At 43.3% G+C, this 18,795-nt stretch overlaps 1 protein-coding gene across 1 annotated transcript in view; it reads right to left on the minus strand.

The window, feature by feature from the left end:
- Window positions 1-18,795, minus strand: part of CSMD1 (CUB and Sushi multiple domains 1) — a 1,446,416-nt gene that overhangs the window by 180,262 nt on the left and 1,247,359 nt on the right. The window contains exon 38 of the mRNA XM_084811779.1: window positions 3,923-4,041. Coding sequence (XP_084667905.1) covers window positions 3,923-4,041 — 119 coding nt within the window. The remainder of the gene's footprint in view (window positions 1-3,922; window positions 4,042-18,795) is intronic.

The following is an 18,795-nucleotide window of genomic DNA, read 5'->3' on the forward strand; positions in this document are numbered from 1 at the left end:
TGTGAACAAAAAACAACATCATTTTAGAGGACCAGAGAAAACTGCCGTTTTAGACACGCACAGTTTCTGTGACCTACTATATGTAAAACTACATATAACAAGCTGCAAGGATGCACAGAACTGGAGCAGCAAAGGGGTGGTAGTGGACCATTTTAGATCTTATCCTATTTATGATAATCAAGAGTAATTTCCTGTTATGAAACTCACTTTACCTGTGTGACTCAAGTTTGCTTCTCTTCTCCATGACAGGGGAGGAAAAAAAACACTTGGTTTCAACTACCAAGGACTACTCTAGGACTAGAAAGCAGAAGGGAGGAACACTTTGGTCTCTCCACCAAGTAGGGGTCCAAGGGCCACTGAGAAGCTGCACCACCACCACCAACATCACCCTGCCCAAGAAAGAACACTGGACTCCAACTGTTAGTTGCCCTGGGACTGGAAAGCAGAAGGAAAACAAACTCTGGTTTCTGCCACCAGCCAGTGGGCCAAAGGCCATTGAGAGGCTGACTTGTCTCCAGGAAGAATATCATGGCAATGGGGAGAATAAACCTGGCCTCATCTGTCAGCCAGAGAAGGAACAATTGCAGTGAGTTTGCTGCTCCACTCCCTTTCAGAAAGAAACTAAGTGCTGACTACCAGTTGCCCTAGGACTGGAAAGCAGAAATGAAGCACACTCTGACTCCATCCACTGGCCAGGGGACCATTAGCTGTGTGGGTCTGATGTGTGTGTGTGTGTGGGGGGTCACAATTGATCACAAGCAGCCTTGAGGATCATTCTATTGAAAGGTGGGATACAAATATTCTAATAGATAAATACCCTGTCTTTCTGATTTCCATCACACATGTCCATGGATAATTTACAAATATATGAAAAGATAAAACCTCTCTCATTGTCAAGATGTCTCACCTAGTATATTTGTTAGGTTCTGAAATTCAGGAATGCTCATCGATGCTGCACTACATAGGAACATAAGAAGAGCTCTACTGGATCAGACCGAAGCCTATCTAATCCAGCATCCTGTTATCCACAGTGGCAAACCAGATGCCTATAAGAAGGCCACAAGCAGAATTTGAGGTCAATAGCCTTCTCCTGACTCTTGTTCCTTAGGAATTGGTATTCAAAGGGATACTGTCACTGATCCCAATAGTAACATATAGCCATCAAGACTAGTAACCAGTGATTATTCTCCATGAATTTGTCTAGTTTCCTTTTGAAGCCATATAAGTTGGTGAACATCACATCTTGTGATAGTAATTCCAAATTCCAAATTCCAAAGTTTAATGATGGGCTGAAGAACTATTTCCTTTTGTCTGTCCTGAGTCTCCCATCTGTATTGTAACTGTATTTATTTAAGATCTTTATATCCTGCCTTTAACGTGGTTCTCAGGGTGGCTTACAATCAAATACACAGTAAAAAATACAATTTTGGAATGTAATAGCAGATTTAAAAGAGCATGATGAAGAACCTAATGTATGTGATGTCAGTATTGGGACAAGTCATATGTTCTCATGAAAACTATTCACATTGCATTTAAATGGCTAAGGTTAGCTCTGCATTCTCCTTTTCCAGTGAAGTAGTATACTCATATACAAACTTCTTTGGCACAGCATAGTGCTAAAATATAACAAAATACTGGACCAGGCACTGCAATAATACTTCTTTAGCACTATTATTGATGATATATGCTGTTTATTTTATAAGGGTAGCCCTAACCCTTCCACCTGTTGGTTTTCACTGGTTTAATTTTAGATTATATTTTATATTCATACTTATGCCCCCAAACTGGTTGATATATTTTGCTGGTTACATTGTTTGTCTGCCCACTGTAGACTTCCCAATGTATTCTGGTGTGCTTACAACACATGAAATGCACAAGGATGTCAATACATTGTGATGGTGAACTCATTGTAACTTTGACACGTGCAGACCGCCCCTGTAGGTTTCAGCAAAACAACACTCAATTTAATGTTTCAATCTGCATTCATTCTAGCATTTGACAGCACTGATGCTAGTTCAAAATGTACAGCTGATGAGCTCAGTGAGATTTTTGCACTTAGATCTAAATAAGAGGAGGTCATCAATTTATTTCTAAATCAGGAAAGACTGCATTAATATATTCTTACATTATCATAATACAGCAATTACCACCAAGCGAAGTAATGCCACAGTCTGCAAAAAAGGTCTGATTAGACATGTAAGTTTTGTTTTGTTTTTTACTGGCAGAGAGGCAGGGATATAAATGTTTGAGTTTGGAAAATCAACTCTTCTTTATCTTTTAAGAAGATAAGTGTTACGCAATCAAAACTATAAGATAGTGATTGTATGAATGCATATTTATTTGCTTTGCTTTGCTGAAGGAACAATGAAGAAAGAATACAATCTAAGATTAATCAGAATTAATAATGAAATAAAAACAGTGGGGGAAATACCAATGGAGTTTAAATGAAACCATGCATTTCAAGTGTTCCTTGAACAGCGAATGGGAGAGGGGTATGCACAGGGGCAAGCAAGCATGTCTGAAGCAACAGGTTTCCAACAATAAAGAAATGAAATATAGGACAAGCCAATACATGTCCACTTAGAGGTAAGTCTCATTGAATTCAATGGGGCCTGCTCCCAGGTAAATGTATATGGGATTGCAACCTTAGTCTAACATTTGGGGAGGGATCATAGCTCAGTGTTACAGCACATGTGTTACACACAGAAAGGCCCAGGCTCAAACCCTGGCATCACTCTGGGTTCCAGCAGGTGACGTACCGGAGACCCTCCAAACCTAATGCAGACTTAATGCAGCCTTTCCTGGAGAGCCACTGCCAGTTAGAGTAAGACAGTACTAGATAAATCTAACTTCCCCAACCTGGTTCCCTCCAATGTCTTGGACTGCCACTCCCATAATTCCCAGCCAGCATGGCCAATGGAAATTGCAGTCCAACACATCAGGAGGGTGCCAGGTTGGGGAAGACTGGGATAAATAACCTGGTATAAGGCAGTGTCATACATTCCTGTTCTTTCAGTCATGCTTTCCTGTAGTAGGGCCTTTCTGCCCCAATTTAGAAAAAAAAAAAAACCCTAGAAAACCTAAGTTCCATTGAAATTGGTCACTTAGGAATAACTTGTTCCATTGGTTCCAATGGATTGTATCACTTGAAATAGAAACACTGCTACTGCTTCTCAGAAAACATGAAAATACCTAATATAGCTCCCTTAGGGTGCAATCCTATCCAGATAGGTGGCTGCCTCTGAACTCGGAGGCAACCGCCTATCCAGTGCAGGGCAGGAGAAGCATGGAGGGGATCATTCCTTCTGCGCTTCTCCTGCCCTGCATTTTCAGCTAGACAGTAGCAGTACTGTGTAGTACAGGCATTTCCGCCCTCCCTGCCCTGGAACGCCATTTTTTGGCTGCTCCACACTACTCTTGTGAGCACGGAGGATGGGGCTGTTCTGTGCTGCCTCCAAGGCAGTGCGGAAGTGGGGGGAGGTCGGTTCTCTGGGAACTGGCCTCGGAGCACGGGCTCCAAGGTCGGTTCCTGGAAAACCAGATATCCTATGGCCATCTAGCCGCTGTCTAGCGGCCATAGGATTGCTCCTTCCTTGGCGCAATTCATATTGATGGGGACAGGGGGAGGTATGCAAAGTTTTGCTTCTACACAGTTATCTTCAGCAAACAGAGTTAGAAGTTTCTCTGCTTCATTTCTCTCTCTCTCTCTCTCTCTCTCTCTCTCTCACACACACACTCTCTCTCTCTCTGCAAAGCAGAAAATTATCTATTTTTTCTTTTGAGACACAAAGCAGAATGTCAAAAACATACATATTTCTATACCAAAAGAATTTGCTCCAACTGAAGATATTATAGTGTTTTATAACCCAAGGGTATAATATGAGACCAATGTATATGCCATTTTAAAAGAGAATGTGGGTACCTGTAATGTGTATCCCGGCTCACACTGAAATGACAAAACATCATTCACCATATATCTATCGCCCATTTTGAATCCATTGCTAGGAATTACTGGTTCTGGGCAGGCAGCAAGGCCTACAGCTAAAATGAAATAAAGGAACAAATGGAACAAAAATATATTAAAAAATATACTGTTTTGAAATCTTGATTACTTGTTTGCTTTTAGCAAAATGATGTAAATCACTGTACAAAATGTAAAACAAGTCTAAGTTCCTTCCTGATAGAAGTGAGTCACATTCTTAGAGAAGACAAGATTCAAGAGGGAAGGGGACAACAAGGACAGAAAGGGAGAATAGTGCTGTGGTTTGATTATATTCATCAACAGTAATTTTCTGAAAATGAAACATCACATTTTATTCATTCATTTAAGTAAGATTAGTTTTAAAATGCAATGGTGTAATAAGTCTATACATTTATTCACACAAATGCATGTGTGTACACATGTGTAAGTCTCTTGAATGAGACGTATTATGTTGTCCGATGATGTCGTTACCACAGGATGAATTAGGCTTAAAGTGAAAGGGAAGCAGCTGCATAAGATGCAGAGCTAGGTGATGAATTCTTTAGGCCACATGCTTTACATGCTGCAGTTCTCATTCACAACTTATGAATAGCAAGTGCTGTTTTCAAGGGTAGCATGCCTTCCTCGTACAGGAAATTGCTTACTGCGTCTGCATGCTCTTCACAGGTCAGCTAACTCTTCTGGCGTAGGACATAAAACTCATTAATGTCAATATTGATAACTCTCCCAGTGATCTCATCCCAGTTCCTGCTTATTAAATACTTTGGCCATTCCAGCTCTGACACTAGACATACATCCATGCACGTCATTACAGTGACCTCCAATATTTCCGAGGCATCACTGTCATCAGTGACAAGGAAGCTCACAGCACTATAATCTAGTTAACATTTCTGAAAGTATATTAGTATTCATTACATAACACTGGCAACTAACCAAAATAAAATTCCCTAGGCAATTTGATTCAGTGTCAAGGACCTTTCTTTATCACTTTTCACAAAATTGTGTGTTTGTGTGTGTGTGTGTGTGTGTGTGCGTATTTGCATTCTCCCAGTTCACATTAGTATTTTAATTTCTATGAAGTGCCTTGCTGAAGAGCCTTGCTCCTTTATGTACAAACGTATAAATTTAATCTGCTAAAATAAATACAAATGGAATTTTGGCAAAAGAGAGCAAACTCTGGGCAAGTGAATGTGATCAAAATCAAACCTTGCTAAATGGGAAAAGTTTCCTTCTTGGGAAATTCACATATATTTTAAAGAAGGACATTAAAAAATAAAAAAGATAAGCGACCAAAATAGCCATTGTACTAAAGGAGAGGTGAGCAACTTGTGTCCCTCCAGATGTTTTTGCCTACAACTCCCATCAGCTATAGCCAGCAGACCTAATGGTGAGAGATGATGGGACTTGTAGGCCAAAGTTGCCAACCACTATACTAAAGGCTCTTTTTAGACATGAGCTATATGACCCATTTAAAAGAGTACAGAAAAGAAAAGATGCATTTAGCAAAGGAAGACAAGTGATAAATTAATTTCATTCTGTAGAGAGTATCTGAAACCCTTAGACTGCAATCTTGTACCTAGTTTCCTCAGAGAAAACTTCATTGAACTCAGTGTGACTTATTATTGAGTAGATATGTATAGGATTGTTTAGATATGTATAGAGGGATGGGCTTTTGGGCGGTATAGAAGTGTAATAAATCAATACATAGTTACAGAAGGAAACAACCACTGCAGTGGTGTTTCCCTACCCCAGTTCTTCTACCCCCAAAACAGACCCTATATTTTTTTTTATCCCCATACATATTTGGCTCTTACACAACATCACTGACCAAAAAATTAGAACTTGTAATAGTTGTGTTTCATCTAAGCATTCTTGTCATGCACATCACTAGAACTTTAGCTGAGGGTTTGTTTGTTTGTTTGTTTGTTTGTTTTAAAAATGGGAAGAGTATGTTTTAATCACAGCTTCCAGTATGGTCAAAAGGGAACACAAGTATGTCTTTTGACATTTACTGATATAATACAATACAGTGAATCAGAAATAACAGGAGGTTTGTATCCAATTGTGTCTGCCTGCCAGCAGATAGACAACATTGGTGGAACCAATTCTCCCTCCACCCTGCAAATTGGGCCTGGAGAGTTGGGAAACCCTCCAGAGCAGATTTGGGAGGGGGGTGCTGCTGCAGGGGGAACAAGGGTAAGAGAAACTCCAGTTGTTCTAGTGGAAGTTCATGCATGTAATATTGGATGTAGCTCAGAGAATGTACTGAGCAGCTGCGGCTGCACCTGGCATGTAGGTCTGTTCAAAAAGCTAGAAACAGCTATTTGTGGGGGAAAGGGGATCATGTTGGGACTAGATTGAACCCATTCTCCCCTCCTGAAAAGCTAATATGCAGGATGTGTATTTTGGTTAAAGAACTAGGCATGTGGGACTCCAGCTGTTGAATCAGAAAAGAGAACTAGTTGTACAATCTCTTACCCTGTTTGTGTTTCCCCATTCAGAAAGCCCATGTTTGATAGTTACTGCGATTACGGCAGAAAGCCCTAAATGGCAGTAACTTTCAAAAATGGGCTTAATCCTTAGGTTATTATTCTATTAACCTCGTTTCAGTGGGAAACACAGGGTTCTTTCTAGCCAGCTTGTGCCTCCATTGTTTTCAAAGAAGGCATATAGACCGATTATGATATTCTTTTCCAATGTGTGCCTGCTGAATTTCCCACAGATTTTCCAGTGCTAGGTGTTAGCAGCAATAGGTAGGAAAACACAAAGGTGTGGGGGATGCTATTACTATCTTGCTACTTCCAGCATGTCTGGATTTCTGGCCCTTAGGAAATGGGTAGGTATACTGGGAAATTTCATTACAGCATGCTATACTGAATTATGGTTAGATTAGGCAAGGCTGCTGTCAAACCTTGGTTTCCTGAAAAGATATACTCCACTTGAGAGATTTATGTGCACCTTGAACTCCCAACTTGGATAAGCTTCCCTATTGGTTTCAATGGAGGGAGTAGATCTATATGCATAAGAGAACATGCATGAGCATGGACATCCACCATTGATGTGTACAGCTCGCTAATCTCTGCTTCAAGTGCTTTGAGCATTACTGGAATAATATATATGTATTAGAAATTAAAAATTAAAAATATCAGCCAATATTTTTAATTTTTAATTTCCAGTACTTCCCACTCTCTCCCCCAAGACAATTATGATTTGTTCTTGCTGTGTCTTTACTTTTATCACCAATGCAAATGTGTAATATTTTCCTCCTGATTATGTTATATGTAGATAGTTAGGGAGCTACTTCTTGCAATACTAGAGAAATCAGGAAACAATTAGTGAAATATCAAGAAATAATGCCATAGAGTTGATTACTATGGTATTTGTTGTTTCCATACGAACAGAACAATAAAAATTCAAAGGAACTATTTATGATCAAGATATACAATATATACACTTACTCTTGAGTGGTCCCATTCAATATTAATAGTATTATGTATAATAAATGAATTTTGAACAATAAATTAGTTTTACTTCCTTCTTTTCTCTTTTCTTCTGTTCACTATATTTTTCAGCACAACTGATGCTTAGTGTACAATTGCTGATTCTATAAAATGTTAAAAATCCAAAGATTACATTTTAAAAACTTTGCTAGTTTTATACAGACTAAGTATATTGTGCCTATAAGTGGTTTATTGTTTACTCCAGACCAGGCTTATTTATTTGCTACATTTTGATGTTGCCTTTCTATAACAATATACCCAAGACAGCAAACAATGCATTGCCAAATTACAGTGGAATTTAAATTATAATATAAAATTGAAAACAGTATAAAAACAGCAGAAGTACTTAAAACTAGGACTACACAAAATGTTTTTATGTGAACATTTTCATGGAATTCTTGGTGTCTTCAGTGGGGCTGAAAAACGACTCCTGAAGATTGGGAGATGGAGGCTGGCTTTGGGGAAAATGGGACTGCTGAAGTCCCTAGTAATATTGCTATGGGATAACGTAGTACAGTTACCAGGGCCCAGTATGAAAAAAAAAGAGATGGCTTTCCCCACTCCCTTGGCAATGGCAACGGCAACATTCCCAGGAGCTTTGGTGACCCCATTTCACAAGCATGTAGCAGCCACACATCTGAGAGCAGAAAATTAAGACGCCCACTTCCCAACCACCAGACCAAAGCAGTAAGGAATGCAATCACCCCCACCCAGATTTCAGAGAACTTCTGCTCCCTTCTCCGAATATCCTGGAGTTTCTCCTCCCACAACTTTGTTTCTGTTCAAAGAGGTGTGTGTGCGTGTGTGGGGGGGGGTGTTTTGTGCAGCCCCAGTGGAAACCCATTTTAAAAGTCAGCATCTATGCCTGATAGAAAAGGCCTTAGCTGCTCATTGAAAAATAAGCAGGTCTTAGCTGCCCAATGAAAAATAAGAAGCAATTAGGCCAGGAGGACTTTCTTCTTTGGTAAGGTGTTCTATTGTCTCAGCACCACCACCATGAAGGCCAGTTCCTCATCCTCACTTGCATAGTTCTGGTGATGGGGACACGTAGAGCAGAGCCTCAGAAGATGATCTCAAAGAGCAGAGAGCTTCATATAGGTAGACACAATTCTTAAGATACTCTGGTACCAGAATTTTCTGAAGTTTAACTAGGGATGTACAAAACACTTAGCTGGTTTTGTCCAGGGACATCCGCGGTGGGGTGGAGGTGCTCCGTCCCTCCCCCTGAAATCCTTGATGGGAGGGAGGTGATCTGTTCCTCCCCCCTGGAATCCTGCCCGGTCGGCAGCGGGGCCTCCAGCCGCTGCCGGGCTGCTGCAGACGCAAATGGCGTCCTGAGTAGGGGACGCCATTTGCGTCCCTATGGTAGCCCGTGATAGGCTACATAAATATTTACATAGCCTATGATGGCTAAAGCGGGAACGCAAATGGCATCCCCTATATTTAAATATTTATTTAAATATTTACATAGCCTATCATGGAGAGAACAGGAACGCAAATGGCGTAGGGGATGCCATTTGCATCCCTGCTTTAGCCATCATAGGCTACGTAAATATTTACGTAGGCTATCACGGGCTACCATAGGGACTCCCCTACTCAGGACGCCATTTGCGTCTGCAGCAGCCTGGCAGCAGCCGGAGCCGCCGCCGCCGGAGCCACCGTCGGAACCGCAGCCAGGTAGGCTCTGTTTCGCGGGGCTTTCACGGGTGGTGGGGTGAGTTGCTCCGTTCCACCACAGATTCCGGGGGGCCAAATTCACTGGAATTTGGCCCCCCTGGGATCCATGGCGGAATTCTCTAACATCCCTAAGTTTAACGAAAAAAATAAGCAAACTGGAAACAAAGTGATAGCCCATGCAGACTTTACAGTATCAGAGTTACATGTTCTGCTCTAACAGCTCCAGTTAACATCCTGGTAGACATATTCTTGATCAGTTTTTGAACTGTCTGCAGACAGAATACATTACAGTAATATAATGAGGGAAGTGTGAATCAGCAAACTTGAGCTCACCAAAGTTCTTCAAAATACATGTCAAAACTTGTTCTGATTCGAGTCCATATTAGATTGCAAGAGCTTTGTTTTTTCCTTTTCACATGAAAATCCGTGCACATTTTTGTCCACATTTTTCCAAAAGTATGCATCAGTTGTGCACATCTTTGAAATGTATGCATTCTTCTCCCATTGATTAAAGCATATTTGTGTACATTTTTCAAAAGTACACATTTTTTCATGTGCGTTTTTAAAATGTCCACATGCTGTCAAACACATTTTGGGGGTTCATAAATCACATTGCAAGCTTGGAAATGTACGGACTTCGACAGCAGATTGCATCCAAGTCTGTGTTCCGTTCAGAAGGTGTGAACTGAGTAAATCATGGTGAAAAATGAACTGAAATGAATTTCTCATTCATCCCTAAATTTACACAGAAGTAACTATGGCTATGAATGACTGTGGCCAGTCCAGATTCACAAGGAAAGGGTGCAGCTGGCATATGAGCTGAAGGCACTCCTAGCTACTACTGACACATGGCCACCAAGTAGCAGGTTGGCCACATCAGCACTGCCAAGTACAAACTTGATTTCAAGGGGGAGAGCAATCCTGTCCAAGACAAACTGGACATCTCCTAGATTTCAAGAACTTCCAGTTAACAAAGAACTCCTCTCTCATCTGGATTAAGCTTCAATTTGTTCACACTCATCCTTGCCAAACTTATCAAGATGAGGGCTGCTTTCTGCCTTCAGGCTGTGGCTATAATTTCAAAAGATAGTATGAAGTGGGGAGTCTGGGGACAGAGGAATGAACTGGAAAATACCATTTTGATTTCAGAAAATTGTTAAAATCACCTCACTACAATTCCTTAATGGGTTCTGACCTGGGACAATTCTCCATCTGTAAAGGTAATATCAGAATTACCCATAAGACTTCCTCTTGCTACCTGACAGTGACAGCCAATACAGCTATGCTTAGTAATTATTTTTTTCTCAAAGGAAACTCAAGCAGGTGAAGGAGGAAGCAAGGAAAATGTATCAATCACATGGAAGTCAGAGGTGGTTATGACTATCTTCCTTCCCTGCTTGCAACATCCAGGATTTTATTTTACTTGTCTGTATATTCTTTTTATTGTCACTGAGTTGGAAATATCTTCTTTTTTATTCTATCTTGAGTCTGTACATCATGAATCCTGACAGATATCCCTATACATACTGTGTCATACAACTAAAGAGTACAAATTGGATAATACAGATGCTTAACTGATCCATCTACATACCCCAGGGAGGGTGTGGAACTCCTGAACCAGTATTTGGAGGCAGTTTTGGGGTGGATGAGGCCGGTGAATGAGCCAAGACTTAATCCAGACAAGACTGAAGTGATGGGGTTGGTAAACCAACTACTCTGGATGGAGGTTTACAACTGGTCTAAGATGGGGCACTCCTCTTGGAGGCCCAAGTATGAAGTTTGGGAGTTCTTCTGAACTCTGCACTGACTGGGAATGATTAGGGGGCTGAGGTGTCCAGGAGTATGCTGTACCAGCTTAGGTTGTTACACCAGCTGGAGAGGACAGCAGGACTTTGCCTTTGTTGTCTCCTCAGACCTACAGGACAAGTTAATATTGGAATTAAAAGCAGCACATGTGTGGGATGTACGAAACAAACTCTTTCCCTGTTGAGCACCAGGACAGCAGCTAAGGATGACATCTAGTAATTTGAGGTATTTGTGCTGAACTCATATTTCTTTATTAACCAATTCAGTTCTTGGATACATACTTTACCCATTATGTCAATCTCCACTGAACAAAATGTCACCTTGTGGATCCTGACTCCTGAGTAGGAATAGCTACTGGCTGGATTTGGAAAGTAGGGTGTGTGTGCATGCACCACCCTTGAGCTATGTGGATATTTGTGCATGTGTGATACATATGGCTGGCCAAAGCTTAATGCTACTTATTTTAACACATGGGAAAAGAGAATCTACCCCGGCTCATTGAAGGCATATATGATAAGCCAGTCTGCTGATTAAGCTCAATGCTATTATGTAGAAAGCCTAAAAAAGCAGTAAAATGCACCACTAGATCATGTCCTTGCTGACTTCCTGATGGACAATGAAAATTAAGCCTCTATAGTGAATATAGGCCCTGCCGTCATGCTGCCCAAATGAGCTCATCATAATAGTCCCCTGCTATTATAATGATGACCCAGAAGATTAACCTGGTAGCCTTCAACGCCAGCTATCTGGTGCAGTCTTGGATATGCCAGGCCATCCTGGATCCTGAAAGCAGGATGTTCTGTCAAAAAGGTATATATCAAGCCTAAGGAGGACACTCTGTGGCTCTCTAATAGATATCCCTATGCTGAGTTTGGTTAGGCACAGATTCAGCATAAGGATACATCCTCCATTACCTAACTCTGCAGGCATGTTTGCTCTGAAATGTAAAGCTGAAGGACAGAAAAAATCTATCTGAAAACAACCATATGGAATCCAGACTAATCAGTCTTGTCAGAAGACAATCCATGGCTAGTGGTTGACCTGGCTGGCACTACAAGCTCGCTGTATGCCGAAAGTCCTGGGTGTGTCCTAATGCTGGATGTTGCCATCAACAGCATAACTTTGTGAGTCCAGCATTTCTCATACCTGCATCAGAGGGAGAGAGCTCTCAGCTAGATTAAAAGAGAAGCAGTGGTCTCTGAGACAGGCAAGACAGGCCTGAATACCCCCCTCTGTCCCTGAATGAGACCCAAGGAGGTCTCATATTGTTGGGGTAGGAAAAGATTCACCTCTTAAAGGACAAGGATCACCATAAACTCTATTGAGTCCCTCGGGGAGAAAAGAGATACTGAAAACTTTCTCTTTTGGAAATCTTTGTGGAGACGGATTTTGAGAGATCAACAGATGCCACAGATATCTGAATCTTGGCACCACTGCTGACATTCCAGGATAAGAACTCTGCAGTCATAAATGCCTTCTGCAGTGATGACCCACTTCAGGCTTAAAGGGGTTCTATATTGCCATTCTTAGGGGTCCCATTAAATGACCACTGCATGCCTCTGGGACTCAATTGGCAAGTCCCAGTTTTGCAGGGACTTGCCTTGAAATCCAGCAAAATACTAAGATCTGTTAGTGTTAGGAACAAAAACCTAGTCCTAGTAAATGCAGCCAAGCTGCCTTTGTAGTCTGGCAACTGCAAGGCAAAGTCCTTGGAGGCAGTTTTCTATACCCACTAATCAGCTATTGTTTGAAGTTACTCCTATACAAGCTGCTAAACAGTTCTCATTTTGTGGTTAGGAATCATCACGTTGAATATAAGTGATTTAAGAAACACCTCTTATTTCTTTTCTTCACAAAGGAAGACGAGAAATATAGTACTACGTGGGTAGTATATAAATGTATGGTCAGCTTTCTTGAATAGGAAAACACCTTCTCTCCTTAGTTTCCAGAAGGACTTTAACTTTGTTCAGCATAGCCCTGGCAAAATGAGAATAAAATAAGGGTTTTTTTCCACCAGTGATTCACTCCAAGCTGGCTGCGTGTTTTGATCATTGTGGCCATCCAGCAGCCACTCCAGAGCTTATCAGGGAAAAAACGGATTTCCTGAGACTGCTTAAAATCCGATTCTTTTCCTTAAGTCGAGTTCTCCCCGGTATAGTTGCTGTGTGCCCCAACCCCCACATTGACCTTGGGTATGCTGGCCCTGCCCAGGGGTGAGCCTTTCACTGTGACCCCAGTCAAGGGGTGTTCCCTCCCATTGTGGTGAATGAGGCTTGTCCTCTGAATGAGCACAGAAATAACAGAGAAGCCCCACAAGTGACATGGCACATTTTAAAGCCCAATTCCTTAAGTGTGATTAAGCGTGATCTCGAGGCTCCGATTCATTGCCTTAGGAAGTAACTATTTCACAGCTTCCTTATAGAGATCCTGTGGGTTAAAATGGGGGCTGCTTTCCATCTCTTTCCCACAACAAACCCATTAGTGTCTCCTCAGGAGTAACTCCCACTGTGGTCAATGAGGTCCGGTGGGTTACAATGCGGGCTGGTTTCCATCTCCCCCACCCTTTCCCAGCACATGCATATGTGTGTCTACTTGGAAGTAACTCCCATCATGTTCAATGAGGCTTGCTCCTCAAATGCAGGTGCATCTGGACTTTCAGGAGAAAAAGGAGAAAGGGGGAGGAGAGGGGGGGAAGCCTCTCCTCTTGGTTGAGTAGCCCCTGCCAGTCAGATGACATTCACCCACCCCCACCAGGAAGTATGTTCTGTGAAGTGATTTTGACTGCTGCAGAGAATCTGCTTGTGGAACCCTGCTCACAGCAAAGCTGATTCCTTTAAAAAAATGCAATACTCCTCCATTAGCTTCTCCTTTCATTGTCATGGAAACACGTCCATTGATTACATTGTTTAATATATTTGTCTCCTTTGCAATGGAGAGATTAATTGGGCTGGGAGAAAATCATTTTCTCAAAACTACCCAGAATGTGCCATGGTCAATTAGGGATCTGTAACCAGATCTTTCCAGTAAAAATGCAATACCTTATCCACCAAATTACCATTCTCTCTACAGGAATGCAGTGTCAGGTTAAACATGCCACTGGGGAGCACAGTGCTAAACTGCTACTCAGCCCCCCAAAATCAGTTTCTCAACCAAAAGTTTTGTTGTTGTTTTGGTAGGTGATGGTGATGGTGGGGAGTGCTAGAAAGTTGGGAATGGTGACTAGTTCCTGCAATTCTAGCTCTAATTTTACCCCAGTTCCCATAAAACTTGTTTCCTCAGGGAAAACTGTGTTTGAGAGCATGCAATGATGCAGCACTCTGAGGAGAAATGGGCAGAAATTTTCTCCAAGACTGCTTTGCTAACTTTCCTTTTGTCAAACCTATATTTGGTCCAGGAATATGTATTTGGTTCTGGAATTCTCTAGGCTCCAGAGTTGTCCTCTATTTCCCAATAGATTCATGCATAAAAAGGCTTATCCTCAAGTAGGGATGATGTGAGTGCCCATTTCAGTCCAGGAGTCCAGCGGAAAGACCGCACCCCAAGCTGTTCCCACCAAGCCCCTGTCCCCGCTTGCCCCCCACACACACTCACCAAGCTGTCTGCACTCACCAAGTCCCATCCTCCTGCACTGCGATCACCACATTGCGAAAAAACATGGTGATCGCAAAAATGCACACATAGATGTATACACAAAATGACACTGTGAATTGCCCATACAGGGAAGTTTACAGGTGTAAATGGGGGGTCATACACCCCTAATTGCATATGCTCAAACACTCATTTAGATGGAATGAGATCTCATATTAAAGGCGAACTCTCGTCAAAGCTCACATAGCTGAGAAAATAAATTTACTCAGGATAGAATCATAGAATCATAGAATAGTAGGGTTGGAAGGGGCCTACAAGGCCATCGAGTCCAACTCCCTGCTCCATGCAGGAATCCAGGATAAGCTTGGCCATCACTAGGGATCAGCAAACACGTGATGTTCAAGCTTGTTGAAGTTCTCAGAATTCTTTCTCAAAGCTTGGCTCACCTTATTTGCGTTCCTGAATGCAAACTTTTATTTTTATTTTTTATTTTACTATTGGGGAAAATGCGCATTTTCATGAAGCAAAAATTTACATCTTAGGGGAATATTGAGAGGGAGAGGGGGGGAGAGAGAGAGAGAGAGCTGTGCCCATCCATTCCGTACAATGCTGCAATGGGTTTCAGAGGCGTTTTCTAGCTTCCTCCCAACAAATGAACACCAGCATCTTAGGAAGAAAACCGGTTGCTTATTCTAGTTGTAAACGCAGCAGAGGCCCACAGGCTCTCATTGTAATGAATGCTCAACAGCCATTTTGAGCACCACAGAAGGAGCTTTTTCTTCTCTTCCCATTTTCCACTAGGAGCAGGGATGGCGCAGGTGGCTGATAGAGCCTAGGGATCCAGCAGGCTTCCCTTCCTGTCTGCTGCCCTGAGCCACGCCCGCCAGGCCCCCTGCCCGGCTCAAGCTCCCCTGCACTCACCGAGCCACTTGCATTCAATCCGGGTCCATCTAGCGAGCTCTGCCATTGCCATTTTGTGAAAGAAAATGGTGATCGACAAAATGTGCACAACCGACCTTATGCAAAACACCACCATGAAGGGCCCATTTACGCCTGCAATCCTTCATATATCAGGCTTATCAGCCATTCATGGTGTTATAGAAATTTCAGTTGTAGTATGTCTGTTATCCCATGATTTTATAAGCTAGGCTATGTCTGTTTTACCTCAGTGTGAGACTGCCATGCTAAACAAAGACACAGCGCCTTATCAGAGACTCAGGAATGCCAAGAATGTGTTGACTAGAGTACAAGGCTACCTCTCTGCGCATGGCATGCTTAGATATGTCAAAGGTGCTGCCTGTCTTCTGTTTCCCTCTCAGCTAGACAAAGAGATTAGTGCAGCGCAAGCGTAAGACAGCCCCCAAAGGTCTTGCCTATATAAACTTTTGGATCACATCACTTGATTGTGACCTTTGTTGGAGCGTTAGCCCCAAGGGTTGCCTTATTCTGCAGAATAAAATCGTGTTGGACCAGATCTCTGCCTCCTCTTGTTCTTGGTAAACAAATTGGAAAGTCTACCAGGGAAAAGAACACAATTTTTGTAACAATGGCACCATTTTGCATAAGATCAGATGTGCGTATTTTCTTGATCGCCATTTTCTTTCACAAAATGGCAATTGCAGAGCTCAATGGATGGCCCCATGGTGAGTGCAGGTAGCTCAGTGAGCAGGGGGGAGCTCGGGCAAGGGTACAGAAGCATGAGAGCTGGGTCAGCAGCTGGGCAGGCACTCAGAGGACTCGAGCTGGGGGGTGTCAGGCCATCCCTAACTAGGAGACAGGAGGCCCATCCTCCAAGTATTAAACCTCAACTCACCAACAATAGTTTACCATATTTACTAGGCCTCAGTATGCTTTTAGGCTCTTTCCACACTTGTAAGAGGAGGGAGAAGTGTTACTACTCGGGGAGGAAGGACTGAGAGCAGCCATCCTTTCCCCATATGTCTGCTCCACCTCACTGAAGTGAAAAAGACAGGCCAGAGTAATCTCTCCTGGTAACATTCCTCAGAAAAAAAGGATGGGAAAACAGAAGAAGCCCCAGGGAACCCTTTGTGGTTGTTACTTACAGCACCTTCACTGCTTTCTTGGCATCCTTAGGCTTTAGCTGCTGCAAGATGTCATTTTATGGTTTCTTCAAGATGATCAACCAGAGGCAGAGTGCTGGTCCCCAGAATGTGACTGAGGGGAGCAATCACCACTGTTTGCCATTTCTGGAATATTTAAATTGGCATCTGCTTGCTTTGGGGCACTCTGGAATGCCATGGGGTATAGCTGAGTGATGTATGGGGTGGGTCACAATGGCTGAGCAACTGCCTTGCCTCGCTTCCAACCATATCAGAAGGTGGGGAGTGACACAAAATATGCAGCCCAATAGCAGTGCTCACCAGCTTCCTTTGGTTCAGCACTGGTTGCATTTGAGGGAGAGAAGCCAGACTCAGGAAGCTGCCAGGAGCTGAAGGACAGTTCTCTTCCAGAACACTCTTCTCTCCTCAGAGGCACTCTTTTCCTGAGACCTAAGGGGCCAGAACACAACCGAGCATAGCCCAAGCCCCTGACTCTCTCCTGCAAATTAATGTTGCTGAAGTATGATATGAATGGTGTCACAAGAGATCAGCTACTAGTCATGCCAGTAGCATGTTGCCTGAAAGCCAGACAGGGCTTGTCAGGGAGTAGGGATGTCATGGACACCCAACTGGGTCCTGGAGTCCATCCCCCCCCCCACCTGCAACCTCTCGACTGTGCCCGCCGAGCCCCTGCCTTTGCTCATGCCCTCCCAGACTCACTGCAACCTATCTGGTGAGCGCCCGTCATTTTGCCACCTTTTTCCCCCCGGAAAAGAGGGAGTGTAAAAAATGTGCATATTTAAATATGCACATTTTTTAAACTCCCCTTTTCCATTAAAAAAAGCAGCAAAATGCGGGCGCTCGCCGGACAGGCCTGGGGTGAGTGCAAGTGACTCGGAGAGCTTGTGGGGGCTTGAACATAGGTCCGGGGGGGGAGTGTAGGGGCAGTGCTTCAGCGGGCACTTGGAGAACCCAAGCTGGGGGGTGTTTGCACATCCCTATCAGGGAGCTAAAGGGAAGCCCCTCCCCTTGGTGTTGTTTCTTATTAGAGGCCCTGTTTGTCAACCGGGGGAGGCACATTCCAAAATCCCACCCTGGAACCACTGGAGAATGGGTTGCCATCAGGGGTTCATCAGGCCCCATCATTGCAAGCCCTGAAGACTTAAATGTTTTCTCTGGCCTTCCCCTGAGTATGTTTAATTGGGCTGTGCTGAGTTTTTAGGTACAAATTGTTTTAGACTCTATTAGCATCTGGGCTAAATGTTTTACTGCTAGTTTTTTTTGTGGATTTCATTAATTTTGGCTGTTTTAATAGTGTTATAGGATTTTGTGGGTTTTTATTGTGTAAGCTGCTCTTAAAGGCAGTCTAGAAATATTTTAAATAAATGAATAAATTAAAAATACAGCATCTGTTCCTGGTTGTGAGGGATTGGCTGGGGTGGAGTTTAGAGAACTGTAGTCTGAGGGGAAAGCTACTGTGAGCTTGTGTAGTTGGAGGAGACTCTTACCAGTAGGAATGGTAACCAGAGATAATTCATTTAAGCACATTTAAGCAATCTCAACTTGTTATTTGAAAACTAACACTCTGTTCCCTTGTGTATATAATTCCCTTAAGTATCTTAGGGCAGCGGTCCCCAACCTTTTAGGGACCAGGGACCGGTCTGTGGAAGACAATTTTTCCACGGACCGGGGGGGGGATGGGACTGGGCCGCAGTAGGGGAGTGGGAACCCCCCTTACCTTGGGTCCATGGGGAGGGGCAATCTGTCCCCCCCCCCAGAATCCTCATCAGCCCTGGACTCACTGCAGAGCTGCCAGCCGGCTCTGGCCGGGGGAGGACTTCTAGCCGCTGGGATGAAAATGGCGTCTGCATAGCGGACACCATTTACATCCCTGTTCTTTGCAGTAATAGGCTATTACTGCAAAGAACAGGGATGGAGCTGGCCGGCAGCTCTGTGGACTCTCCACGGAGTGGAGCTGGCCAAGGCCGGCGAGGATTCCAGGGTGGAGGGGAGGAAGGAGCTGAAGCCACTGCTGCATCCGCTGCATCCACCCCAGTAAGTGCTGTCCCGGGGGTTCCGCAGGGCGGGCAGGGGGGGCAGGAGGCCATCCCTCCACGGATTCCAGGGGGCCAAATGCCAGTGCATTTGGCCTCACTGGAATCCGTGGCGGAATTCTCCACCA

This window comes from Heloderma suspectum, chromosome 1 (genome assembly GCF_057233095.1).
Source record: "Heloderma suspectum isolate Gila_16-S chromosome 1, 16-S_ref, whole genome shotgun sequence".
In the NCBI taxonomy this organism is placed as follows: domain Eukaryota; kingdom Metazoa; phylum Chordata; class Lepidosauria; order Squamata; family Helodermatidae; genus Heloderma; species Heloderma suspectum.